This window comes from Candoia aspera, chromosome 2, assembly GCF_035149785.1.
Source record: "Candoia aspera isolate rCanAsp1 chromosome 2, rCanAsp1.hap2, whole genome shotgun sequence".
Taxonomy (NCBI): domain Eukaryota; kingdom Metazoa; phylum Chordata; class Lepidosauria; order Squamata; family Boidae; genus Candoia; species Candoia aspera.
In genome coordinates, this window is record NC_086154.1 from 186,878,852 (window position 1) to 186,905,966 (window position 27,115).

A 27,115-nucleotide genomic window follows, 5' to 3' on the forward strand; every position below is an offset into this window, starting at 1 on the left:
CCCTGACTTGGAACTTTCTATAGCTGAAGAGATTTTTGCAGGAGATGCATCCTATACTGAATGCTCCTGGGAATGGCTCCTTTCTCTCAGTGATTCCTAGATACCCATGAGAATAAACAAGTGCAGAGGAAAGACAGACAGAACAATATATCAATCCATGCCTAAACATCAGGATAGTACTGAATAACAATTGCTGTGACAATGAAACTGCTTACATATTCAGTAGGGAAATTCCACAAAGAAAAGCTATAGAAGAAGCTACAGTTCCTGTAGAATATGCTCTGATCTGTAATGGAATATCTTGCCTGCTAGGTTATAGCATAAATAATAGAAGTCAACTGAGGAAAAATTGTAGCAAGACCAATAGGCTGGTTAACATAAAAATCAGAAAGCATTTAGGAAGGAAGAAAACATCAGGTTTCAGCTTATCTTTATGAAGCAGCAAATACAGGGGTGAGTGGGACAGCTCTCCAGTTCAATGTGCTAAGATGATGGCAACAAGGAAACTGACTCTGGAAAAGAAAATAAATACATCCAAAATATATTGGACATTTTTGTGACAAAAAATAAATGTCTTAACTTCCTGCCTGAGTTTAGCTGAGAATGCTGAATAAGGCATATTATTTTGATTTCCTGAGCAGCGTCTGTGACAATTGTGTCTTGAAAAAGAAAATAATGCTTGTCATTCCTCAGTGTAAATAAACTTCCCAGGCATTTCAAAGAAGGATGCATTGACAGAACAAATAAAATGAAAGGAGAAATCTCCAAATGAGCCCTGATGAATACTGAACTTCATAAGGTAAAGTTTATCGTTGTACTTCAAGGGGTTTCTCTATATAAGGTCCATTATCCTCAGAAGATAACTGTATCTGATATCCAGCACTGGAAAGTATCCATGGTCATATAATCAGAATCAAAATGAAAATCCTTCCTTTTGGAAGACCTATGATTTTCTGGAGAGGTTGAGCAGCTCCAGATCTAAGCTCTCTGATCCTTATATTTGCTTTCCTTATTTTTATATATCTTTAATTTATGATTTACTGTATATTCTGTAATACCTGGGAGATAACTTGTCTATTTCAGCTACAACTCAATAAAATTGGCTACATAAGTACCGTAAGTGAAAGAAATATATGAAAGGAGACAAGAATGGGACTACACTCCATGATGCAGATCCTATCCAAGCCTCTGAAGCAGCAGAAAATGGATAGATATACAACAAACACAACTTCAGTAAGTAACTCTCCTACTCTACTACCTGCTCTCCAGATAGATATAACTCTTTGGAACGGGATCTACAGACAGATGTTGAAAGTCAACAGTTTATAGAACTTTCCTCTTCCCTGGTAGAGGAGCCCCCCCCCCCCGCCCAGCCTGCTGTTGTTTATTAAGCAACCATATTGCTTATGCAAGATGGGGATGACATGAACCTAAAAAGGGAGAATGTAACAGACTTTATAGCTAGGTAATGCCTGTTAGCAGCGGAAGGCAGGCAGGCAGGCAGGCAGGCTACCTTATACATTAAGACAAAGGATGAGAAGCATGGAGGTGAGTTCAAGCCTTTTACTAGAAGGGTAGTTCCCCTACTATGAGAAATGCCATAGTAATAAGGAGCAAAAAACTGTGGATCCTGGGGATGCTTGGAATTCTGAAATCAAGAAAGAATGAACTCAAGAAAAGAGGGCACATCTCTAAACTATAATTCTAATCTCCCCATCAAAAAGAGAGTCCATAGGAGGGTTTTTTGGGAGGTGTGTGCCTTCGAGTGAGTCTTGACTCCTGACAACTGCCTGGACAAGTCCATGCATTTTCTTGGCAAGATTTCACAAGTGGTTTGCCATTGCCTGCTTCCTAGGGCTCAGAGAGTATGACTGGCCCAAGGTCACCCAGCTGGCTTTGTGTTTAAGGTGGGGCTAAAACTCACGGTCTCCCAGTTTCTAGTCTGACGACTTAACCACTATACCAAACTGACTCCCATAGAAGGTTAGTCTTCCTTAAAAAGTACTATACCAGGCCTGTATGACTTGTAGAGCAGAAGGGACTACAGTGATAAATTAAAATTAATTGCAGGCCACATAGGAATACTTGGTGCACTGATCAGCTGTTCAGTGGCTAGTGGAGTGGCAGCAGCACTGGAGCTGGTGGCGGCGATGAGGCCTGGGGCATTGGAGGCATTTATCAGTGCATCTTTGGGGCAGCAACAGTGAATTTATTGGCTTCTTAAAAACTCAGGTGGACCGCATGCAGCCTGCAGGCCGTATGTTGTACACACCAACGTCCACTGTTAGGACCAATCCAACCTTTGGCAATGGCAAATTCAGCAAGGATAGCAATGAAGTCTTAAATCCATATCACTAATGGCTTTAAAGAGGAAGTTTCAGAGTAGGCAAATTCAGCTGCAAACACTTCATTTTGGAGAGAGGGATACTCTATATGAGTGTTTAGAATAACTCTTATTTTCCTTTTTCTTCAACTACAAGAAGCTGAGGGGTAAGTTTAGAGTGGGTGGATTGAATGACTACTGAAAAACTATGCTTGGTACTGAGTTTGCTGAAGAGAGCATCAGGCCCCTGATCATTACTGATAATTGCTCTGTCAGTCAAGCTGGTAGTGAGATAGAGACTATAGTCTACAGTGTACACTTGATAATAACCCTCTAATTAGAAGCACTTTATCCCAAAGGAATGCTAGCAGGGGATATTATCAATTACAGCTAACCTATTTCATAATTTTTTGGCATTATGGGTGAGTGTTCACACAATATCCCATTTCAAGGTACAGAAGACAAACTTGAGTATCTACCTCTTGGGAACACATCAAATAAACAAACAAACAAATGTGTTTGTAGCTGCTGCAGGGGGTAGGGGTCAATGGGTTTTTTATATTGTGGCTTTTAATTTTGTAAGCTCCCAGAGTCACTGTGTGTGAGTTGGGTGGCCATATAAATTTATTAAATATGTTTATTAAATTCAGTAAAACAAATAAATAATTAAAACGTCCCAAACTAAGTTCTCATGGCCACAATCTCAAAAAATAAAGTGGTAATCCACCATCAATCTACTATACCAAGAGGTGACAAATGGAAAAAATACCAAAGAGGAGTTTTTTGTTTGCATTTAGAGATAGAAAATATGAAGTAGAACAAAGAAAAATCAGAAAAGACCACAAAAGAGTTTTGTCAGGTTCAAAATAAGATGCAGAGAGGACTATAATCATGCTACTACTCTGGTGATTGACTTGGAAAGCAGGGGAGAATAGAAGCCATACAGACATAGAACCATATGCAATGCAAGGAACACCACCCACTAAAAACCTCCTCCGCTATAGAAAGCAACTAATGCTAGTCCTGTGCAAGTATATTATAGTATTCATGTATATAATGCATATAGAACACAATAAAGAAAAATCAGCTCCACAATGATGAGCTAAATGAAAAAGTAACACATTGTTGCCTTATTGCCATAGAACAGTCATGCAATAATCAGGGAGAGAAAAAATGAAACTTTCTTATCATGTATCACTCAGAAGGCATTCTTCACCTTGGGATCTCTTGGAGTTTATAAGCAGGGTCCAATAACTAAAGAATTTTCTATGAGAAGAGTCATCGTATATCTCAACACTATCCCTTAATTACTTATAAAAATGTGCACCTAGGTTGGCTTGATAGTTACACCAGGCTTTGCACGACATGTAAAGGACACTCCAAAAGTGGACATGGCCATGATATATTTTTTGAGCATAAAGCCTCTTCTCACCAATCTTCCTAAATAAATAGATAAATAAAAACATGGCAGGGGGACTTTCTCTGAGAGGCTCAGCAGGTGCAAAAAAATATACTGTACTCCCAGACCATACATTTTTTGCATTTTTGCCCTACAACTTAAGAAGCGATGACGCTAAATTGCACTCAATTATATATAATTGAGCCAAACTCATCCACAGAAAAATAGGAGAGTAAAAAAGGGAAAAATAGGAATCTTCAACAGCCACTATCTAATGGATGGTGCAGACAAAAGCCCTTAATGTCAGATTAAGGGGCTGATAATTTTCCACTTCAGCCAAGTGGAAAAGACGATTTTTACTATACTATTTATCCTTAAAAATAACAAGAGACTTACATTCAAATTTTCTAAATTTCAAAGTCATACATAAATAGAAACACAGTGTCCTAGCAGTCAGAAATCACGCTGAGACGAGGAGTAGGGCTCTAGAGTTTATTACTGCTACATAAAACAGAATCCTAACAAACTGAAGAAGCGTGGGAAAACCCAGACAGATAAACGCCAAAAGTCAAGGCGGGTCTGATCTGTGTCTCTTTGAATGGCTGCTTAATTCCTCAGTACTACGCATGCGTTTTCCCCCCTGGATAGGGGCCCCCTCCTGCTCGCCATCAGTACTCATGACACACAGTGCCCTACATATCTGTGTTATATTAGTTCTTCTTTTCTTGATGAGAAGTGTTAATGTAGATGGTAACAGCGAACTAACTTTTGATATAAAAGAGTATCTGGTTGAAGTATGACATACCCCTTATACATTTTCCATGAGGAAGCTTTTGATCTGAAGAACACCCCACCCGAATTCTGTTAGTATTTAGCGGATGTGATAGTTATTAAAAAAGTATTTAGCATTGAATAATCCTAGTTCACAAGTTGCCATTGGTTCTGATGAGGCACTCAAAGCTTAATTAAGGTCACAGAATAAGAAACCTATGCCCCAATTGTAAAGTCGGTGATTGAGTCCTACCTTTCCTTAATTTGGTTGACTTTCATGCTTCTATTTCCTCTAACCACAAATAAGTTGCAAGAGCAAAGAAAGAACTTGTGGTTGTGGAGCTGGTAAGGTAAAGGTAAAGGTTTCCCTTGACGTAAAGTCCAGTCGTGTCCGACTCTAGGGGGCGGTGCTCATCTCCGTTTCAAAGCCTTGGAGCCGGCGTTGTCATAGACACTTCCGGGTCATGTGGCCAGCATGACTCACGGAACGCCGTTACCTTCCCGCCGAAGCGGTACCAATTAATCTACTCACATTTGCATGTTTTCGAACTGCTTGGTGTGCAGAAGCTGGGACGAGCAACGGGAGCTCACCCCGCCGCGCGGTTTCGAACCGCCGACCTTCCGATCGACAGCTCAGCGGTTTAACCCGCAGCGGTAGTTGATGCCTAAAAGCCCCAGCAAACAATTGTTTTTGATCTTGTATTATTCAGAACCTTTTGTGCCCACCCCTCTTCTATATGCTGGAATAGCTGTAGGGAAAATAAGGTTTGCTGTAGAACCAGTACCATGGCTTTATTAGGAAGACAGTACATGTTCCTAGCAATTCCATAAATCTAGCCCTTGACAATATTACCCATTCCTGACCTAGGAAAGGCACTACTGAAGCTTTGGGTGATTCTTTGTGGAGTGGGGGAACCCATCTTTAGCACCAGAGGAAGTGTAGAGTGGGGTTTTTCTCCATCATTTGCTTTCAGTTACGGATTAGACAACCTCTTGACATCAGCCTGAGATAGGAGATTAAGAGAAAAATCTAGCCATTTCCCCCAACCCCCGGAGGTTCTTTGCTACTGGGACAATCTAGGCTTTCTTAAGAAAGTTTCCTTTTCTCTGGGACCTTGTGATTGAAGAAGACTTTTGATCCACCATAAACAAAAGAAAAAAATGATCTTAACTTTGTATATTTACCACTGGAAATTTTCTGGCTTGTACCTCTCCCTTGCTTTTGTTTTGGAGTGGGGTTTTGAGGAGGACTCTTTGAATACTTTAAAATTAAGAAGAGTAGCATCAAGAGCTGGGTGTATTCCCAGCCTTAAGGCCCTTTCTTGTCTTAATAGAGTAGGTGAGGAAGGGAGAAAGAGATACTTATGTGAATACCAGATCTGTCATTAGACAGGGCAGTCTATTTTTCCACAGGAAAGATCTTTCAAAATTTGGCCAGTCTACAATCTTCAAGTAGAGGTACTATCTCAAGACAGAGAATGCTCTCCATGAAACTCAGAGGAGTCTTACTTTAAAGTAGTAACCAATATCATTAATTTAATGTATATCCCATTTACAATCTATTAGATACTTAATGCTATAGGGAACAATAATAAGAGGTAATAATTACCATTACTTTCAGCATTGTTTGCCTATTTCATTGTTTGGTTTCTTTCATTTTTCCACTTTATGGAATGAGCTTAATAACTACTAGTAGTATGAATATTCATTAATATCTATTTTCTTCTATTAATATGCTCACTAGGAAAAAAGGATCTTTATTATTATTTAGATGTGACAATATCCCCATTCTTTGGAGAAAAACTGTGTGGTGAACACTTCTTCTAAACTGGTATTTTTGCAGATTTTAAATGATCTAGATTGAACTGAATAGACAACTATGAGAATGACATATTGTTTGGTTTGGGTTTAGAATGTTGTATAAACTTAGTCATTATTGTTTATAAACCATCATCTCTGGATTATTATTTTGTGTGAAACCCAACCAATTATGGTTTACTCATGGTTGTACAAGCTAAGGTAACTGTGAACCAGATCAAAACATTTGTTTGTTTAAAGCAAATATTGTACAAATCAACTTTAGTATTTTCATAAATCTAAATTATAAATAGCTGAATTGAGTAATATACAAAGCTTAAAGTTCTACAAATGAGAACTAGTAAGATTTCTTTCTTTCTTATGTAAAAATTAAGCCACATCTGGTTATCCAGAGGTTACTATTAATAATTAATAGTATTAATTAATTAATTAATTGGCAATTAACACAGTGGACAGTGTTGATATTTATTTATTTATTTATCTATCAAATTTCTCATTGCCCATCTCCCCCCACCAGAGGGACTCTGGGCGGATATAAAGTTTAAGATGTTGGACTAGGACCAGGAAGACCTAGATTCAAGTATACCCTCAACTGTAGAAGCTCACTGGATGACTTTGGAAGAATCACTCGTTTTCAGAAAAATCTACCTGCTAGGGTTATTGCAAGGAGAAAAATGGGAAGTAAAGCTATTATTTCACAGATATTTTAATGTACTGGATGATCTTGTAAGCTGCTGAAAGTTAGCTGATTTTGGCAGTTTAAAAAAAGTTAATAAATCCATCCATCCATACTTTGACCCATGAAGAAAAGGCAGGATATCAATCTAACAATTAAAAAGTCCAACATAAGGCCTGTCTGAACAATATCTCCGGTTGTCTTTGAATTATGTATATATAATAGAATCAAGTGGAAAGCTAAGAAACTTTGCATTCATAGCTTCTTAGAGCTTATGAAATCACTATAAAACACGTCTTAGAAATAACTTTTGTTTAGTTGTGGGATCTCACACCTATGCAGTTATACTTACGGTTACAGAACTAATTTTCAGCAATCATTCAATTAAAGTTAGTACAATGACTGTGCATAAAACACACATGAAATAATTAGTGTGGATGGTCCTTAATTTAAAGGACATAAAACAGCTTGTAGACATCTGGTAGCAAGCTGAAATGGGTCATTCAAAATTTATCTAACCAAATTAAGGGGGAAAATGTTTCTCCTCCTGGGTCGGCATGTCACAAGATAACTAAACTGACTTCATAGGCTTGCCTGGGAATCCTTAGCTGTCAGCAGTGAATATGCAAAGGGCCAGCAAATTAAATCAACCTGCCAAACTGTCAATTTCAAGCCTCATGACTGCATGAAAATAGCATCACTAGAAGAAACCAAGCATTGCCTTCTTTTGGGTTTCCTGGCACCTATTCAAATACTCATGCAGTTGTGGCTAATTTTGCATGCAAATTTCAGTCAATAAACTCAGAACAAGACCTCCCAAGATATTTCAAAGACTCTGACAGTATTTTTTCTGCATACCAAATCGACAGTAGTTGAAATTCAATTTCTATTTGCTAGTGTTTTACATATGCACAGTGTCCCTTCTACAGAGCTAAGTTAATGAGAGCTGTACCTGCTTTCACTCATATCCTCCCAGCCGTCCTTACTGAAGTTCTCAAATGCACCACTCATAACCTTGATGGACTGATTGCAAAGAGACTGATGTTCCACTGAGCTCTTTTTCTTTCCTGTTTTCAATTTAACATTGGCACTTGTACTCTTACACCTACATTGTCCACAAACTGCTTCCACTGTGGCCTTTGAGTGAACCATTTTTGCTCTGTCCAGTAAGCACTGCAGTTGCTTCACCTGATTCAGCAAATCCTCATTTTCATTTTTCAATGCATTTCCTTCTGCCACTTGCCTCTTCAGAGAGGTGACCTCTTTTTCCAATCCATCTATTATTAACTGAAGCTTTGCTTTGTCCTCCTTTGCTTCTGTGATCTTTTCCACAAGCATCTTCAGCTCCATTTCTCTGGCCTCCGTGTTGTCTGCATACTTTTTAAGCAATATTTTCAGGTCACTTTTATCCTTAACTAACCCTTTGTTAATTTCCTTCAGCTTCCTGGATTCTTTTTCAAAGCCCATTATTCTTCTTTCCAATTGTGAAACCTAAATTCAATACAAAAAAAATTACCTTTCATCTTTTACATAAAGGCCAGTCTTTCCATTATGTCTTAATGTCCTATATGATCTTTGGAAATAAAATTAGATCCAACACAGCTATTTCAAATAACTAATTGAAAAATAATTTCAAGGTAATGTGAATGAATACATTTGGACTACAATAATACATCTGTTAAACAAAGGGCAGATGGTAAAAGAAGTTAATATTCTCTACGAAGTGACACAAAAAGGACATGAAACAAAGCAACACATTCCCAACATTAATTTAAAGGGAACTATATTTGACCGCTAAATATTTATAAGTTGTTGTGGAGAAAATAGGCAGGAATATCAGGTATGTTCACCACCTTGAGTTGACCAGTGTGTGTGTGTATGTGATTGATCTATCCATCCATCCAAGATTTTTTCAGTTCTGGCATATTTTTTAAAACTTCAGTTAAGTTGCTCAAGAAATAGGGATGATATGCAGAAAGACTTTTTCAGGATTATTTTTATAGGAAATAAACATAGCTTAAAACACAGCCCCTTAAAAAGCAGCTGTTAACAAACTGCTCTACTTGAGCAAACTACTAATACGTCTTCTAGAGATGTGAAAATCTAATAGAAGGGAAGGGAAAAACATAAAAGTTTTTTTCTCCTTTTTTTCCTGGACCTTCAGGTTTCTAAGACCTGATCCTAATTATTTATTATTACAGTGCAAAATAAGGACAGAACTATACAGTGTTTCCCATATTTAAAGCCAGGTACACTTTATGTTTATATTCATAAAACCGTATATTTAGAATATGAAGAGTAAGAATGATCCAACTCTGAGAAAGTGCACATCTGTTTTTCTGCACAAATCATTAGTTTGAATGGAGCCAACTATAGAACGGTGACTCAGTCAGGGTTTCAATAATTACATAACTCATTCTGAGTTAAAATTCATTCTCCTATTGCAGGTCTGTAAAGCAAAGGAAAGCTGAAGGAAGATCATAAGCACAGTTGTGATTTCATCTAGCAACACTTCACTTAACGACTGAGTTGCCAGTCCCAATTGTGGTTGCTAAATGAGGACTACCTATGTGGTCTATCCATTCAGTCGTGTCCGACTCTCGGTCACTTTGTGGACCATGCCTTTCTATCTCTTACAGCTTCCTTTAGTTCCATCAAAGTCATTCCAGTGTCCCTTCTGATGGCCAGTGAGTCCTAGGGCAGTCCTTCTTCTTTTACCAGTCCCAGCATAATTGTCATTTCTAGTTAATACCTATAGTAAAGGTAAAGGTTTCCCTTGACATTAAGTCCAGTCATGTCCAACTCTAGGGGGTGGTGCTCATCTCCGTTTCAAAGCCAAAGAGCCGGCGTTTGTCTGTAGACACTTCCGTGGTCATGTGGCCGGCATGACTAAACAGAACACCGTTACCTGCCCGCCGAAGTGGTACCTATTAATCTACTCATATTTGCATGTTTTCGAACTGCTAGGTTGGCAGGAGCTGGAACTAGCAACGGGAGCTCACCCCGTCATGTGGATTTGAACCTTCCGATTGGCAAGCTCAGCAGCTCAGCGGTTTAACCCGCAGCGCCACCATGTCCCTATAGTTAATACCTATAGATAGAGCTTAATGTCAGTCTGTCATTTAATTCCACTCCTTTTGAATATATGTACCAGATAAGCTAGTAATGTACTCTATCAACTTAAGTAATGCATGGAAATAAGGGAGTTAGCATTCTAAAATAATTAATGCTGCCAAGTCCCCTCTCCAAAAGTCACCAGGTATGGTCTTTAATGTGTTTTACCATAAAGCAAATTAAGGCTTACAAAAAAACAATTACAGCTATAAAAATAAAAAATATCCTTTCACGTCATCAGATTGCCTTTCTAAATTGCCTTCTCCCTTCATTGTTTCTTAAACTTTTTTTAAAAAAATTTTCCCTACCCACATTTATACACACAAACACATATTCTATAAGCATTGATTTCTCACACAATTTTGACAGTTAGAATTATTTTGAATTATGAGTAGTAATTAAAAAAAGAACACATGGCTTATATTCATCAGTTCTGTCTTTTAACATATGATCCCTTACACTGAAATTGAGATTTAACTTGCTGAATTCAATATCTTACAGATTAGGATACCTTCTTTAACGTCTGTACTGATATTTCTTTCACATTCTTCTTAGGAGTACTGTTCTTGACCCCATCTTCTTCACCAAGTTTAACGAGCAGCTCTTGAAGGAAGAATAAATAATACATTGTGACACCTAATATTCCAGTAAAACAATACTAAGGCATTTTAAAGAAATGAGTTCATTAACCAAGAATATTGTAGTCTATTTTCTTGTCAAGCCATTTGGTCAGTCTCAAATCAGTGACTTTTTAAAAAATCCTATGCTATATAATTCTTGTAGCATCACCATGATTTTTCTCCAGCTTTTCAAAGGCACTGTAGGTCTATAGGTTAAAGATGCTATACTATTATTTGCATCTTCGTACTTTTTTAGATCATTCCTGTGTGCCACAGAAAGAGAACTCACTAACTTTATATCTACATAGTCACTTGTAGTTTTGTTCTCTGATCTTATTCCCTCTCAGGAGGATCAGAGTGCCTGGTGAACAAAGCAAAGAAAACTTCATGGACCACTTATAATGGACAGAACTTTAACTAGTTTTTGTAAGATGAAGTATATGCTTTACAGAATAAATCACACATTCATTCCACTAAATGTTAGAGATTTAAAACGGTTAAAACCTCCAAAAAAATCAACTGGTGACCTATACATTGCTTTGAACACTTGGCAATGTCACAGGCTACTCCTTCCCAGTCTAGCTCCAATCTTGGCATCTCAAAATTGGCTTGTGTAATGGATTAGCCATTATGCACAAAAAAGGATATAGTCTGAAATAGGAACTCTACAAATTAATTGCTCAAAAACTTAAGTGCTGTATGAAAATCCCTTCTGATATAGTTCTAACACTTTTCATAAGTCTTTCCAATTAACTATCTACTAGAAATTGTCAGGATCAAGGGAAAAGCCATTCACCCACAAATACCTTGCCCTGAGTTTCATCCCTTAATGACTGCACCATCAAATCTGCAGCCTGCCCAAAAGTTGCTCCAATGCTTTCCAATGAAGTCAGTTCACACATTTAGCTGCCTTTCATAAAATGCTCCACAACTAACAATAGAGAAATTTTAAGTAGGTTATATAAAGGAAACTAATTATATCAAAATTGCTCAGAAGCTGTAAACCTTAGGAAATAATATTCCTTATAAAATATATCAATAAATATGGGGTAAACATTTAACTGCCCCATTCAGCACTATAAGTATACAGAGTAGGTCAGGTATGGTTTCCAATTTACAAACAAAGCAGAAGTGGAAGAAAAACATGCTACTCTCCAAAGGTTAGCAATCATCTTGGCATAAACAGTGACTAACAAGTTTGTTAGACTGAATTAGCCCTTTCTTTTGTCTTTGGAACTTGTCATGCCCAATTAAAACTTCTGTGTTCGTGAAATAAATGGAGCAATACTCTAAAGATAACAGAAGTGGGAAAAAATTGTGCAGCTGGGGAATATGTACCTTTACCTTGATATGAATTTATTTTCACCCATGTTAGTGCCAAGCAGAGTCCCTCAGCACAGTGGTACTACCCACATTTTCCACTTTTAATCTTTTTCAAAATATTCACTCATTTGAATATCAATTGTAGCTTTTACATCTACATTTACTTTTCAGAGATTTTCTTTTAGTTTTTAATAATAAACTGATCAAAGCACTCAATGTTAATCATATAACAGAATTAGATATGTGAATTATAGACAACTACTATATCTAACAAATACGCTGTATTTTAGGTAGACTAAAAAAAATTGAAAAGGGATCTTAGTATTTTTCCATGATCCAGAATGTTAGGGATTCAAAATGTAATAGACAACAGTGAGACTCATTAAAATGTTCATTTCAGTCAAACAAAACAATATACATTTTATCTGCCAGAACGCACACCACATGTCATCATCAACATCAACCCCAACTTTTTGGAGCAATGCTGCTGCAAAATGTTCTAGCTAGCCCTGTAATTCTGTTCAAGGCAACTTTTTTTCCCTACCCCTCCAGTTCCCTGAGGACTTTCCTTCTGGAGCTAGATAACAATATGGTCTTGTTTAAATCAAGGAGGAACACTTAAAAAAAAGGTCCTTCTGTTATGCTATCTCCCCAAATACATATCAGACCACTTGATATGTATTTGGGATTACGTGGTATTATATCACTTAAAAACATCACATATTTTTGTATTATTAATACTGACTCTTGCCTGTGGCAGCAAGACCCAAAAAAGTGCTAGTCAAACACAAATGTAAGTCTGGTTTTATAATCTTCAATTCTAGTTACTAAGGAAAAATATGAGTTGCCAGCTTAGCATTTACAGGACCAGTGTGATTTAGTTTAATATAGTAACCAGAATAATGAATCAATTATGAAAGTGAAAGAGGTTCTGAAGAATATTGTTTCTTCATTCATCTGAAGGGATCAAAATGTGTTATCATTACAAAAAGCAAATGAAACTACGAATGTGAACTGTAAAATAACTGCTGTGTTCATAATTTGAATTATAGAATTTATAATAATTTTTCATATGCAATCCATATGAATAGCACCTAGAGACCTACTGTAGCTCAAAGCATACAGGTAGTCCACACTTATCAATGGTAATTGGGACCAGGAATTCTGTCAGTAGGTGATGCAGTCATAAGACATGTCACATGACCATGCCAACTTATGACAACAGTTCCAGCAGTCCCAGTTGCCGTTGTTAGGCAAACCCCATGCAGTTGCAGTGTCCCGCGGTCACCATTTGTGACCTGCCGCTGCTTCCCCATTGACTTGCTTGTTGGAAGCCAGCAGTGAAGGTTACAAATGGCAAACATGTGACCATGGGATCCTGCAACCATCATAATTGTGAGCCGGTCACCTGAATCGCGATCACATGACTGCATGGATGCTGCAATGGCCACAACTACGAGGACCTGTCATAAGTACCCCTCATATGGTGCTGTTTTAACTTCAAATAGTCGCTGAATGAGTGTACATTAAGCAAGGACTACCTGTAGATTGTCATGATGGCTTTATCAAACTTACCTTCTCTTTCTTGCTGCAGACACATATTCAACTCTTGTATTGTAGTTTTATCTCTAGAGACATGTACTTTCATCTGATCTAGTTCCTCCTCTAAATTCAGTCTAGAAATACACATAAAGAATTTAGTGTTCTACAGAAAGAATGCCAAAAAAGTCAAATAAGACACAAAACCTTAAACAGATTCAAAACTGTGGTACTATGTCTGCAATAGATTTATATAATCAGACTAATATGGAAAATAGATACAGAACAGAAGGATATATCCCAATTCAGTTGTACAAAAGAGTCAGTATTTCTATTGGGGAGAAGGAAGGTATAATTTCACAGCACAGTTACTTTTTGATCACTATCCTAACTGCAAATGGTCACTAAATGAGGCAGTTGCTAAACAAGGACTACCTGTAATACTGCAAAGGATGGCATAGCTCAGTATGCTTTTATTATATCCACCCAGATGTTTAAGACCATATGATCTGGAATAATCTTGAAGCAGACATGAGTTTTAAGCAATCAGACCTAGGTATGACAAAAAGTTTTCCCTTTGCTCCGCCAACATTAAGGCTCAGGTGCATTCCTTTGCAATTAAGAGCAAAATGTTCTCTTTCCAAAGATCTGTATGTATGCTTATCAACTGACAGCACTGGGAAGCAAGAACAAATCTTGGAGCAGGTTATGATCTCTGTTATGTGAGAAAGCAAAAAACCATCACACACATTGGGGATAAGGCCACCAAAAGAATGTCAGTACCAATAGCAAAACAGTATAAACATACCTTGATTTTTTTTTAGTCTTGTTTATATTGCTGAAAATGATTTATTGAAATCCTTGGTTAATTTGAGCTATCAGTTTGGTAATGCTCAGCTAGTCCAGGATCAACATATCCTAGATCTTCCAAAATGAGTTTGCTGAATAACCTGTGCAAATTACAGCTGTTTGAATTTAGAACAAATAAAATCTGGGGCAAACTAATCCTAAGTGGGTGGTATGGGAAGTCTTATGGAAGATTGTCCACCCTTTCCAAAGTCCTGCCAGCTTACCATTCAAGATAGACAATAGGAAAAATAGGAAAAAAGTTATTTCCTTCATCAGTTGTGGTTTGCTTATTTTTCCTGCTGAGATGGATACGATCCTGAAGCCAGACAGGGAACAAAGGAGTCTTGGATCCCATATTCTGTTTCACAAGATCTGAAGGTTATTAATGCGCCCATAATTTCAAGATTTTATGGATATGGAAACATTTCAGTTCACAAAATATACATTTATTTGAACAAATAATTCTTAAAAATAAATAACTGAATGCATTGGTCTGCTCAGGTTCCTTACAGTATATAGCACCTGAGTAAAAGCATTCTTGTTCATGGTTAATGACCATTCAAATTCCTTCATTTTTCCTTGTGTATACATAAGATGTTTTCTTATGTTTCAGCAGACAGAGGTGGGTATATTATCAAGAAAAAAGACCCTACTACATATTTAAGAATACATACTTGAGATTTTCTATATACATTTAATTTTTTGTTTCTTTCATTTTTAAATCACCTATCAGCAATAGCTCTGACTTTTTGTGTCTATACTTCTACAGATTGTTTTAAACAATTGGTTTGAATTTAATCTTTGGAATCAAGTAGAATGACTTAAGATGCGTATGTTTTTCTCTCCAGTGTTTTGATATTATACTGTAATTTGTAATTGTTACAGAACAGCATTCTGGTCTGCTTGGTAGCTTTTATGGCTTTTTCCTAGTCCTGCCCTATGTTTGATGGCCAAGGAATGAGAACGCAGAAACGGGATGAACAAATACTGCAGCAGGTTATAAGCAAGATCTTACTCAAACTAAATTAATTAATGAGAAATCCAATAGGGGCATGATTTTTTGTGGTTGACCACATGACTATGAGAGAGAATAACAAAAGAATCAAATTTAAATCTGCACAAAACGTATCTAGAGATTGACTGTATTACCTCTTAAAAGGCTATTTAAATATAGTATTCTCTGCATAGTGTATGATGATGGCAGTATGGAAAGCAATCACTGTGGGAGCAACTGCTCATGTGATGTTTTTTGACAGACATCAGAACAATGTAGGTACGAACCACATTGAAGCTACTCCAATATTGCAAAGATAACATTTGAATCAAGCCTCGGTGGATTCTAATCAAAACTAAAGCACAAAAGGAGAGTTTACATTTTATTGCTACATTAACACTCAACTTTAGTTCCCTTTGAGTGAGTTACTAATAAATCATATTAGTAAGTTCTCACAACAAATTCTATGTGAAAAGTACTACTCATTACTTCAATTTGACAAAAGAGTTACTCTGCAGCATGCATTAATCTACTTCAGACCAAGAAGTAGGAGTGACAAAAACTCAGAATCTCTAATGGTAGTTAGAATTATTAAAAAAGAATTTCATACCTATCTCTAGTAACCTCTGTGAAACACTTTGTATTTAGATAACAATTTCCTCATTTGTACAGAAACTCTTTCATAGGAGACCCATCCCTGCCAGACCCACAAGAACATTTGGCAAATCTAAAAGCACAATAATGTTTCAAAATCAATCACAGCAACAGCAGTTTTTCTTCCCTGGCCCCAAATATTTCTCATATTGATCATCAGCTAGAAGATCCAATAAAAGAAAAGCTCCCTTTCCACAGTACATTTTCCCCCAAATTAAAATTCCAGGCGCATCCATAGCAGCTTTCCTTCAAGATCATGCTTAAGTAAATGGGTGTATGTACACCTTGAGATAAATGAAGGTAACAGTTAGCAACAGAAAGGATTTTGGCAGAATTTTAATTTTTGTAATATAATTTATATAACTTTTTAATAATAATTCTCATTTATTTCTTTTCTGTATTCTTGGAACAATGGTTGGGAGAAACATGAAATGGTTGAAGAGAAATAATTAAGGGATGCTTTGTCTCTTCTCATTCAGTGAGCTGACCCAGCCCAACCTTCCCAGGCAAAGAAAGATGCTACATAAACAAAACCAATTGCTTTTTTTTTAACTGCTTGTATTTCTTGTATCTTGTTACTTAGCATCACATTTATCACATCATATATTAGTTCATTTTCTCCTTGCTACCACATGCACTCTATGATAGGTAGCACTGCTTGATTACAGGCAAAAAGTGTGAACTGGGCTTTAGAGGCTAACTGGGCATAAAAGCATGATTTGTCAAATAAAAACATTATAATGGTTATGTTATTTGCATTTATGTTCTCAAATAAAGACATTTCAAGAAGATGCTCTTTTTTTTTAACATGCATATTGCCACCACTGGCAGGTACAAACACAAAAGAATTATGCTGTTTCCAGTATCTTTAATTAACTATGGAAATTACTATATAAACTTACATGGGAATTATAAAGCCAAGTCAGACAGGCAAGCTGGGAGAAGCGGGTGGGAAAGAGAGGAAAACAATTCAAATTTCACAGAAAAATCTGTTCAGTATCAGAACTATGAGTGAGAACTTTTCAGTGTTTATTGGAAGAAAATAGGCTTCTTCTTCCTCCATGTTGGGACACAACACCTTGAGATATGATATTGAGCGGTCATAAAAACATTTGTTTTATAGTAAATCTTCCCTGGAATGGGAATTTGAACCACATACTTTTTTTAAAGGGCTCAGTAGCTACCAAAAGGATATAAATACAGAGAGGTTTTATTAAGAATGCTCCCTTGCCTCAGCACTTCTCAAAATAGGCACAGTACAGACTAATAATATTTCAGAATACAGATGCCAAAGATATGGCATTATCAGTTCTGAGGAGATTCTGTACACTGCAAAGTTCATTTGCAATTGCTGTAGTACTGAAGATAATCGTTTTGAGAAACCCCTAGATAAGCATCTAAGATACTCTTCTAAGGACAGAAGGCGCATGTGCACAGTCTAAATTGCACTTTGTAAAATCGATTGAAGATATATAACAAAAAAGGCTAAAACGATAGAAATTATGTGACTCCAGTGCCAAAGAAGGAACTGTCAGTTACTCAGTAAGAGTACAATAAACACCCAATTTAATGGACCTGGTTTAGCAAAATAAGTATGAGTAAAATCCCATTTAGATATAACTGACGTTCTGCTTTGGTATACGCTACATTAGTCCGGTAAATCAAAGTTTAGAATATTTTACTCCATAGCTTTAAAAACAGTTTGGAAGAAATCCTAAATTTAGGATCAGTGCATTTAGAGTTTTTTCCCCATGAATGATTAAGGATAAATCTCTGAAAAACTTAATAGATATTAATATCATGCAGCTTTTCCATTCAAAATAGTGATCAAGTAACAGTTGGAAGAAAGTCATGGAACTTTGTTTTTATATGGGATAACTGCAGCAAGATTATTATATGCACAGGTGGAAATAGTCACCATTACCATCAACATCTTTGATCAGAGAAAAGACATTATCAAAGTTTTTTGCTGACTGGAAACTCCTTATAGACATTTTGTGTGAAACAGAGAAAAATGAATTTGATATATGGTTTTGAAGATTAAGAAAAGATAGATTATAGAAAAAATGCAAGTTATGCTGTACCCATAGAGCAAGAGTTAATTTATACTTATAACTGCTGTAGCGAAAATCGGAAGCTACTTCTTTATATTTTTTCTTTTTTCTACATTTTTGGCTTTCTCTTTCTTTCTTTTCTTCCTTCTTTTCTTTATTCTAAATATTAGTTTCTGTTTGCTTTTATCTTTCTTTATTAAAATCTTAAAGTTATATTGAAAAATAGTGATCAAAGTTCAAGTTGGATAAAATACATCTGAGACAATGTATTAGCAGGTGTTACTGAAATCTCCAAAGAAATATGTCCGTTATCAAAAAATATAGTTACTTCTTTTTCAGTCGGGACACTGATCATTCAAAATCTTCATGGGAAATACGGTAATTTATAATATTTCTAGTAGTGTTACCAGATCTGGGCTGCAAAAAATCAGATAGCCAGATACGGTAGATGCATCAAAAAGACCCAGAAAGCACTTCTGGTGAGCCATTAATGAAGATCTGACATTCCTCCAAAATAGAGGAACACATTGAGGCCAAAAACAGTGCCTGAACATGGGATTTGGGCTGCTGAAATCTCTCTGGAGAAATGGAGAGATTGAAAGATTACCCATATGTACTATGTACAACTATTTTTTTATGAGCCGACAGCAGGAACTGTGTTTTTGCTGTTGGCTGGGAGTTACGGGATTTCATTGTGCTTATAGCCGCTAATGTTGCCGATATGGAGTTTAAGTTTGACTGAGGCTAATCACTCTGGACCCCCCCCCCCTCCAAAATTTGGCTTTTGGCTTCCAACAAAAGAACTTTGTTGGAAAATATAATGATTTGACATTATCATAACCGACACAAAAGCAAAACATATGATGTTATTAAATTAATTTTATTATGACTTCTGGTGGGGATAATGGCAGCTTGAGCACCTCTCCTTCTCAAGTGGAAGTATTCTCCAGAATAAAGGAAAATCCAGGAAATCATCCCACTTGTCTGTTGGATGGCTGTTCCTCATGGGTGGATCGCAAAACGGAATTTCAGCGATCAACTGGTGAGTGGAGAGGCTGGGAGGAGGGGATGTTACCTTTTTCAAGACTGCATAAAAGCTGGTGAAATGGACTCTAGAACTGACCACCCCATTTCTAAGACACTTTATTATCTGTTTTTTAATCTATAATTTATAGATTATAATTTATAATATTTCTAGTAGTGTTACCAGATCTGGGCTGCAAAAAATCAGATAGCCAGATACGGTAGATGCATCAAAAAGACCCAGAAAGCACTTCTGGTGAGCCATTAATGAAGACCTTCAGTGCTCCAGGCTTTCTTGGACATCTTCATTATTTTAGGGGATTTTTTTTTTACGTGTTGCTTTGGGAATTTGTGATTTGTACACTCAGCAAAAAGACTGAAACTGGGACTGTTGGTTTTTTTAATACGCAAAAGAATTTTTATGGATTATTAAAGTTTTATTTTTTGACAAGTCTGTATTTGTGAGGTTTCAGCTCACTTCTGACTCCAAAAACAAAACTTATCCAAAGTCAGAAGGGGAAAACGAAACTCTTCAGGAAGGAATTGGAGAAGCTGAATCAGGAAGTGACTTATATTTGATTTATTTATTTGTATTTCAAATTTCCATCACCACCCATCTCCCCTGAGAAGGGGACTCTGGTGGTTTACAATCGAAATAAAAAAAAAACCATAATTACAATATAAATACTATCTAAAAATAGAATAAATACAGAGTAAAAAATATAAAATCCAGCAGCATAGATCTTGTTTATTGGGAAGAGATCTCTAATAGCCACCCCCAAGATGAACTGGCGGCCCTCCCACCCCAAGCGAGGTGGCAGAACCAGGTTTTTAGGTTCTTCCGGAAATCTGGGAGCGAATGGGCCTGTCTCAACTCCAGGGGCAGAATGTTCCAAAGGGCGGGTGCCACTGCACAGAAGGCCCGCCTCCTGGACCCCGCCAGGTGGAATTCCTTTACTGGCAGGGTTCATAGCATGCCCTCTCTGCATGACCGGGTGGGGCGGGTCGATGTTATGGGGATAAGGTGGTCCCTCAGGTAGCCTGGCCCCATGCCACGTAGGGCTTTAAAGGTAATAACCAACACCTTGAATTGGACCCAGAAGCAAACTGGTACCCAGTGCAGCTCGTGCAGCAGTGGTGTCACATGTGCCGATCTTGGGGCACCAATAACTGCTCGCACGGCCACATTCTGGACCAGTTGAAGCTTCCGTATACTTTTCAAGGGTAGCTCCATGTAGAGCACATTCCAATAGTCTATGTGGGAGATGACCTCCCACATAGGCATGAGTGACTGTTCGGAGGGCCTCTCAATCCAGGAAAGGGCGTAACTGGAGCACAACACAAAGTTGCGCAAAGGCCCTTCTGGCCACGACTGTCACCTGCTCGTCGAGCAGGAGTCGTGAGTCCAGGAGGACCCCCAGATTATGCACCAGGTCTGAATGGGGCAGTGCAACCCCACCCAGAACTAAAGATGATAGCTTCCCAGATACAGAGGAGCCATCCACCCACAGCCACTCCATCTTACCAGGGTTCAGTTGAAGCCTGTTGTTCCCCATCCAGATCCCCACAGCCTCCAGGCACTTGGAGAGGGCAGCTACCGCATCACTTACCTCACCCGGGATGGAGATATATAGCTGAGTAGCATCGACATATTGATGATACCTTATCCCATGGTGACGGATGATCTCGCCCAGTGGTTTCATGTAGATGTTGAATAGAAGAGGAGAGGAGAGAGAACCGAACCCTGCGGCACCCCGCAATGGAGGGGTCGAGGGGCAGATCTCTTCTCTCCTATCACCACCGATTGGGACCGGCCCTGGAGGAAGGAGGTAAACCAGCACAAAACTACGCCACCCACCCCCAACTCCCTGAGCCAACCCAAAACAATATCATGGTCGATGGTATCGAAAGCCGCTGAAAGGTCAAGAAGAGCCAGGATGGATGCACTTCCTCCATCCCACTCTCGCCAGAGATCATCCATAAGGGCGACCAATGCAGTCTCTGTCCCATATCCTGGCCTGAAACCTGACTGAAAGGGGTCCAGATAATCCATTTCCTCCAGAAACCTCTGGAGCTGCAACGCAACCACTTTCTCAACCATCTTTCCCAAAAAGGGAAGGTGGGAGACAGGGCGAAAATTGCCCAGTATAGTAGGATCTAGGGATGGCTTCTTGAGGAGGGGGTGTACCAGTGCTTCCTTGAAGGCCGCTGGAAACTCCCCCTCCTTCAAGGATGTATTAACCATCGCCTGGGCCCAACCACGTCACCTCCCGGGCCAACTTTACCAGCCAGGAGGGGCAAGGGTCAAGGTGGCATGTGGTTGCGTTTGCAGTCTGGAGGATCCTGTCCACTTCCTCAGGCCCAACAGGATCAAACCATTCCCAGATAACAGGGTAAGTACATCCCCTCGGCATCTCCCCAGACTGTGCCTCACACTTAGGGTCCAACTTAGAACGAATCTGAGCGATTTTATCCTGCAGATGCTCAGAAAACTCCTCCACACGGCCCTGTAAATGGATCACCGAATCCCCCTTACCCAAGAGAGATTGGGTAATCCTAAACAGGGCCGCCGGGTGGCATTCTGCGGATGCAATAAGAGCAGAGAAATATTGGCGTTTCGCCACTCTTACCGCACAAGGTAGGCCTTAATAGCGGCTCTAGCTTGTGTTCAATCAGATTCGCTCCTTGTCTTTCTCCAGTGGCACTCTGGACGTCTCTTAATCCTCTTCAAAACCTGTAGCTCCTCCATAAATCACAGGGAGTTGGATGAGGCAAGAGAGGTTGCACAGGTGTGATCCTGTCCAAGGCCCCCACTGCCTCCCTATTCCAGGCCGCGGCTAGGGCCTCCGCTGGACCGTGCAGTAGATCCTCGGGTATAACCCACAGCTCCCTCTGAAACCCTACCGGGTCTATCAGTCGCCGGGGGCAGACCAATCAAATGGGTCCTGCCTCCCTGCGGAGTGGGGCAGCACCAGAGAATCTCAAGGCCACCAGGGCATGATCTGACCATGACAATGGGGATAGATCCAACTCTAAGAAAACCAAGTCTGGGGTGAGGCCACTGTCTCGAGTCAGGTCCCGGATAATCTGGGACAGGCCCATGGCCACCATGGTGGCCATGAACTATGAGCCGCCTCCGAGGCATGCCCCAGGGATGGCAGATTGAAGTCCCCCAGAACCATAAGCCTGGGGTATTCCACTGCCAGCCCCAAGATGGCCTCCAGCAGCTCAGGCAGGGAGATTGTCACGCAGCAGGGAGGCTCGTACAGCAGCAACACTCCCAACTGTTCTCGGGCACCCAACTTGAAGAACAGGGTCTCACAACCAGCCACTTGTGGGGCAGCACCCCTGAAGGCCACTAGAGACTCTCGGATCACAACTGCTACCCCTCCTCCCCTTCCCTGGCATTTCGGCTGGTGCCACACCTGAAACCCAGCTGGGCACATTTCTGAAAGGGCTACCTCCCCTTCTGGTCCCAGCCAGGTCTCAGTGATGCATGCCAGGTCATCCCTCTCCTCTGTGATAAAATCGCATATGAGGGGGGCCTTGTTGTTAATTGACCTGGCATTAAGCAGCAGCAGTCGGATGCCGGGGCCCTTAAGGATCTGCTGACCAGGGCCTGGGTCTGAACACAGAGGGCTGGAACACGCCACCAGTAACAAACACCAGGGGCGTCTTCCCCGAAGATGGCCACCCTCCGGTTCCCGCCATAGCGTCCCCAGCCTGTCACCACCTCGATAGAGTGACCCACCCTACAGCCCCCAGAGTTTCCAAGCCCAGTTGCCTCCATCCCAGACCTCCGGAAACCCTAGGTTGAAACAAGGGTCCCCTCCCCCAAGCACCCAACCTCTTACTCACAACCAACCTCAAGTGATGGCAGGCCCTTCCAGTGCACCAGCTCTCGGTCTCGGCACTCTTTGGGCCTAGCCACCACCCATACACATGTACACACACTCACTGCGCCCCCCCCAACCTCTCTCACTGATCACGGGGACAACTCCTACCCTCCCCTATCTCTCACTTAGGGGGAATACTCTTACATAAATAAAACCAAGGGCTCCTCACCTGTCTCTCACCCGACAGGAAGTACCACCACTCACACTGAGGGGATCCTAAAACTTTCTGCCACCCCCCAGTAATTGGGGAGCAACCAGTCCTTCACTACGATGTTCGTTAAGAGGTCCATCGCGCAGGCACACCCCATTCCTCGAGGCTGGGACCCACCGCTGGGATTCACCATCTTAGCGAGGTTCTAGCAGGCAGCAACGCCATCTCAGCGAGGTTCCAGCAGGCAGATTCACTGCGGGGTGATGGTGGTTGCAAGTTCTGCCCAATCTCCAAGTTCTACTCCAGCCACCAAGTCCGCCAAGCGTGCCAGAGGTCCGCCGGTTCTTCCTCAGCCGCCAATCCACCAGGCCTGCCAGAGGTCCACTAGGCTCCACCACTCCATCTCGGCTTACTGCACCTCTGCCTGCCGCGACTCGCCTGCCGGGGCTCCGCTCCACTTCATTAGGTCTTGCTGCGCTCCACCACACTCTGCAGGGCCTCGCAGCAGGGCCTATCCCACTTTGCCGTCCCATGGACAGCCCACCGGTGTTTCTGAGGCCACGGGTCCCACCGGGGCCAGTTGAGGGGCAATAGAGGGCCACCAGCTCACCCAACCCTCAGGAGGTCCACCAGGGCCTGCCACGCTCCACCGCGCCTCATTGCTTCGCCGCCCCGCTGCGCCCCGCTGCTTCGGTGCTCCAGGGTCCAGCGTCTCCACCACCAGCCAAGGTATTTATGGCTGGGAACCCCTTAAGACTGGCCGAATTGGCCCACAACACTCCCCCCAAACCCTGCAACTGGCACAAAGGAGTTAGGGGAGCAGGGTCCTAAAGATGTGGATCTCTTCTCCTGGATCTGCCTGGAGCCGCAACTAGCATCTGCTCCTGGTCGCCATCAAAGTATATTCTGGAAACCCCCTTAGCAGAGTGGGAGAACTTGCAGATGCAGATTGGCCAAACTTTGGAGAGGGATTTGAATTCTCCAATCAGCGCTTGAGACAGGAGAGCAGAGAAGCGCACGAATCAGAGAGCAGCTCAATTGGCTGCAGGAGAGAAAAGGTGAGGAAAGGATCATCTTAAAAGGCAGACACGTGAAGAGCAAGCTGCTGGAGACAACCGATCCTTCAAGCTCACTGCTCTTGCAGAAGAGTCCTTACCTGTGCCAGAAGCCTTGCCTGTAGCCAGCATGGAACCAGCGCCAGTGTCTTTTACCTCTGCGGAACTGCCTTCTACACAAGCTACTCCAGGCAAACCTCTCCTTGCTGACCCTGAGCACAGCCTTGCGTCTAGCTCCGGACCTTGTCACCGCATTTAAGTGCAATCCAGGTGTGCATCCAGCCTTGCTCCCAGCTCTCAGCCTTGCCTAGAATCTCCAGTCCAGACCAGTCTTGCTTTCAGTTCTCAGCCTTGCCTAGAATCCCCAGTCCAGTCCAGTTCTGCTTCCAGCTCTCAGCCTTGTCCAGACTCTCCAGTCTAGCCCAGCCTTGTTTCCAGAGATTGGCATTGCCTTGACTCTCCAGCCCAGTCCAGCCTAGCCTTCAGAACCAAGCCTCGTCTAAATGTTCCAGCCCAGTTGTGCCTAGCCTCTATGCTCCAGCCCGATCCTTCTGCGTGCCAGTCCATGGGACCTTGCCTTCAGTTTCCTCTTTGCCTCGCACTCTAGCATCACCAAACCTGACAACTTCAATCAGAGAGTTAGCTGAATTCTGCCTTGTAGTTCTGCCTCGGTCTGACCCTGCAGCATTGCCTGTTCATCCGCCATTGCCTGGGTGGTCTTGATTGAATTGCTTGCCTGTTATTTCACAGACTTTACTGTTGTAAATAGTTGTTTTAAATAAAGAGTTTGATAATACTTCTGTCTGGCCACCTCACAGTCTGAACAGGACAGTATTGGTAAGCCAGAATTTGTTGTCTTGATTTTCCTGTGGGAAAGTTGCCTCTTGATATAACTTTCCATTGTGCTGATTGGCTTTGATGTGTAAACAATAATAACTGGAGAACTTTCCCCTGTTCTTTTTGAGTTGTTTTTTTTAAACTTTCACTCTTGGGTGTTTTATTTTTGCCTGTATTTTGTACTTTGGGACACCATGGGGAGCTATAGACCATGGCAATGAGAAGAGCACAAAGGCATGGATTTGGAGATACAGAATTTTTCAAATCCATTTTTGAGGAGTTTACTACTAAAGTTACCCAGTCCAAAGAGAATACATTTGTAGATTTGGAAAAGAGATTGGATGATAAGCTGGAAAAGATTGTTGGAGATGTTAAACAAGTAAATGACAGAATGGAATATTTAAAAAATAAGATGAAGACCAGAAACTTGGAGATAGAAAGAGTACTGGACAAGACTGCATTGCTTGAGCTAAGGGAAAGGAATTCTCTTTAAGACTGTGGGAGGTTCCAGAAAAGATGGATGAGGACATAAGGAAAAAGATATCTCAAGCATTGGCAAGGCTATTAAGATGGGAAGAAGAAAAGATGGAGGAGGAGTTGGATAAAGTTTTTCATATAAATTCAAGATAGGCAACAATGAATAAGAACCCAAGAGATGTTCTGGTTCATTTTGTAAGAAAAAGAACAAGGGATCGAGTTCTGCAATGTCATTTTGATACAAGATTAAAAATTGACAATGTGGATATAATTGTTTTTAAAAAAATCCCTATTAGGATTTTAAGGAAAAGACAAGAATATTCTTTTTTAACATGTGTTTTGAAACAAAACAAGATTGCATTTCATTGGGACAAGTTGGAAGGTGTAATTTTTACCTATCAACAACAGAGATTTAGATTAAACTCCATCCCAAAAGCCAAGGACTTCCTTGCCAAACATGGGGCAGATTTGGATCAATGCTCTGTGAAGGATGAAGAGAAAGCTCTACAAGACTACCAATGGGCGGAAGATACTGAGAAATAGGATGTGGAGATGGGAGCCACATCTAAAGACTTTGGTGGATTATTTCTTAGAAATGGATTATAAATATATTACTTGGAATATAAATGGAGCCAGTGCTCCTCAGAAGAGAATAAAGATTTTTCACTATTTGAGAAAGTTGAATCATGATGTGATATGTTTGCAGGAAACTCATATAAGAAAAAAAAGGTGTTAAATATTTGATAAACAAAACTTTGGGGGAAGAATTTATTTCTGCGGGTTTGAAAAAGACTAATGAAGTTGTTTTATATGTTAAACCACATTGAAACCATGGCTTTTAATTTCTGATGAAAATGACAGATATGTGGCAGTTGAAGTAGAGATGCAAGGAATTATAACCATAATTGTTGGAATTTATGTGCCAAATGAAGATAAAGGGAAGTGTTTTAAACATCTTATGGACCAACTGCCACAGTTTTCATATCAGAATTGGTGTTCATTGGAAGACTGGAATGGAGCAATTTCTCCATTTATGGACAGAACTTTAAGTAAAGGAATTAAACTTAAACGAAACTACCAAAGTCTTTTTTTTTTTACTTGATTGATAATTTGGCTTTGGTAGACTCTTGGAGACAGAAGAATGGAATGGTGAGACAATACGCATATTTTTATGAGACAAAAGTCTTTTTCAAGAATATGATATGGATTTCAAAAAGCCTGGCTAATAAAATTCTTTAAAGGGATATTCTACCTAAGCCTTTTTCTGACCATAATCCAGTTAGTTTATTAATTAAAAGAAATCCTACCACCTTTAGACAGAGGTTAAATGAAGCAATATTAGAAAAAGAATGGGTGATGGAAGACTGCAAAAGGAGGTTAAATGAATTTTTTGATAACAATCTGCATCAAGGTACTGACTTAAAGACTGAGACACTAGTAAAGCTGTTATGAGAGGCTATCTCATTCAGTACAATTGTGATTTAAAAGAGAAATCTCTAGGAAAAAATGCCGACTATATTGAAACAAATTAAAATAAAAGAG

At 40.1% G+C, this 27,115-nt stretch overlaps 1 protein-coding gene across 2 annotated transcripts in view; it reads right to left on the bottom strand.

Annotated features, from left to right (window-relative positions):
- The window catches only part of CNTLN (centlein), a 230,503-nt gene that overhangs the window by 74,956 nt on the left and 128,432 nt on the right, over nt 1-27,115 (bottom strand). For both annotated transcript variants that reach the window (XR_010067314.1, XM_063295032.1), the window contains exons 13-15: nt 13,620-13,720; nt 10,613-10,704; nt 7,940-8,478 (exon numbers count right to left, since the gene is read on the bottom strand). Coding sequence is in view for 1 of the 2 variants with exons in the window: in XM_063295032.1 (XP_063151102.1) it covers nt 7,940-8,478; nt 10,613-10,704; nt 13,620-13,720 (732 nt within the window). In the remaining variant the exon portion in view is untranslated. The remainder of the gene's footprint in view (nt 1-7,939; nt 8,479-10,612; nt 10,705-13,619; nt 13,721-27,115) is intronic.